This window comes from Borostomias antarcticus, assembly GCF_949987555.1.
Source record: "Borostomias antarcticus genome assembly, chromosome: 14".
In the NCBI taxonomy this organism is placed as follows: Eukaryota; Metazoa; Chordata; class Actinopteri; order Stomiiformes; family Stomiidae; genus Borostomias; species Borostomias antarcticus.
The window spans coordinates 15,433,024-15,434,921 of record NC_140247.1 but is presented as its reverse complement, the minus strand read 5'-3'; the positions used below and the strand labels follow the sequence as shown (position 1 = coordinate 15,434,921).

The following is a 1,898-nucleotide window of genomic DNA, read 5'->3' as shown; positions in this document are numbered from 1 at the left end:
CTATATTCTGTACAGCCGTCTTATTCAACGTCACCATTGATTCAATCCCCCCCCCTCGACCCCCATGACCCCTCCCTTTCTTGCCCACCCACCCCCCACCATCATTGCTTAAGCATTTTAAAACAATTTTAAATACATGTAAAGAATATATACAAACAAAGTCAGCATCCGTCCAGTATATCACTGTACATACGAGCTAGAGCCAGAGAAAGGGTCTGTCCACACGAGGGCAGCACTGTCCAGAGAGAGAGAGAGAGGGAGGGGGGGGGGGTCCAAAACTGGTTCTGCCGCTATCAGGAGTCTGGCTGGTCATGCTGCGCAGGTTCTACACGGGTTCTCCTGTTCCAGTTCAGCCCAGCTCCCTGGTCCACTTGGGTCCACTCCCAGTCCGGCTGGCTGGAGGAGGCTACCCAGATAGCAAGCGGATCTGGGCCATATAAGGGCCGGAACTAAGCCACAAGGGCCAGATCTGGCCTGTATATGGCCCTGATGGGATTGCTGTCTGGGTATACTATCATTCCTGGTTAGTTGTTCTACTGGTGGTGATTATAGGCGGTACTGCAGGGGTAGCTAGGCAACAGGCAAGGCTCTACGACCTAGGGTACGGGTTTGTTACGGGCCACCGCAGCTGGACCGCGGCGCTGGTGAATCTCATTGGATGCAACCTGATTGGCTGGCAGAACAGGCGGAGAGGATCCTTCAGGGTACCGAACAAGGAGCATTTGAGCTGACTGAGCAGTCGTTTCCTGGAGTTTGTCTTTTTTTTCTTCTTTTCTCTGGCTGGTATCTCGTGTGTCCCCTCCCCACCCCCTCCCCAACTGCAGCCCCTGAAGTTCCTTCCTCTCTCCCTCCCTCTCTCTCTCCCTCCCTCCCTCCCTCCCTCCCTCTCTCCCTCCCTCCCTCTCTCCCTCTCTCTCTGTCCCTCTTCTCTTCTTTTTGATCTTTCATTGCAATCCGTCAGGGGAAAATCATGGATTGGAAAAAGGAAAAAAGGCCCCAGTCTGAAGGCGTGGCTCCTCCTCTTCCTGTCCAGGGGGAAGAAGTGGAGGAGCAGGAAGAGGTTTAGGACGGCTCGGAGGTCTTCAGAGCATCCACCTTGGTCTCCAGGTCTGAGATCTGCACGAGACAGAGGGAGAGGAGGAGAGCGACAGAGACAGAAAGAGGGGGAGAGAGAGAGGGGGATAGAGAGAGAGAAAGAAGGAGAGAAAGAGGGAAAGAGAGAGAGAGAAAGATGGGGAGAGAGAGAGAGGAGGAGAGAGAGAGGAGGAGAGAGAGAGGAGTAGACAGGAGAGAGGAGACAGAGGAAGAGAGGAGGGAAAGAGAGAGAGGAGGAGACCAGAGGAGAGAGGAGTGTCAGCAGAACATGGGGAGAGAGAGAACATGGGGAGAGAGAGACCATAGCCCCTGTCTTTATACTGTAAGTACTGTACTGTACGTAGTGTCAACCACATCAAAATGAGCCAATCCCACAGAGAATTCACACACACACACACCTGGCCCTGTAGGTTGTCTGTCTCCTCCTTGTGCGAGGCCTCTGACTCCTCCTGGGCGCGGCGCTGGGCGGTCTCCTTCTTCAGGTACTCGATCTCCCTGGAAACGCCACCACAGACAGACAAGAGAACGGTCAACACGCCGCCCGCGACCACGACCGCCGCGCGGTCAAAACACAGCCACGGCACCAAACAACGACCGCCTGATCTAGCACGAAACACCCACATCATCCTCAGAACCCCCCGTTGCCAGTCGTGATGAGGACTACATCCCCCAGAAGCCCCTGCTCTTTTACTTCTGCAGGTAGTCCTTGACAAGAACTACATCCCACAGAAGCCCCTAGTCCTTGATGAGAACTACATCCCACAGAAGCCCCTAGTCCTTGATGAGAACTACAGCCCCCAGAA

The 1,898-nt window shown here is 54.4% G+C and overlaps 1 protein-coding gene across 1 annotated transcript in view; it reads right to left on the bottom strand.

Annotated features, from left to right (window-relative positions):
• Positions 1 to 941: 941 nt before the first annotated feature.
• ppp1r9ba (protein phosphatase 1, regulatory subunit 9Ba) overlaps positions 942 to 1,898 on the bottom strand; it is a 52,199-nt gene continuing 51,242 nt past the window's right edge. Inside the window, exons 10-11 of the mRNA XM_084448973.1 lie at positions 1,494 to 1,590; positions 942 to 1,116 (exon numbers count right to left, since the gene is read on the bottom strand). Of these exons, the coding sequence (XP_084305099.1) occupies positions 1,063 to 1,116; positions 1,494 to 1,590 (151 nt within the window). The 3' untranslated portion in view covers positions 942 to 1,062. The remainder of the gene's footprint in view (positions 1,117 to 1,493; positions 1,591 to 1,898) is intronic.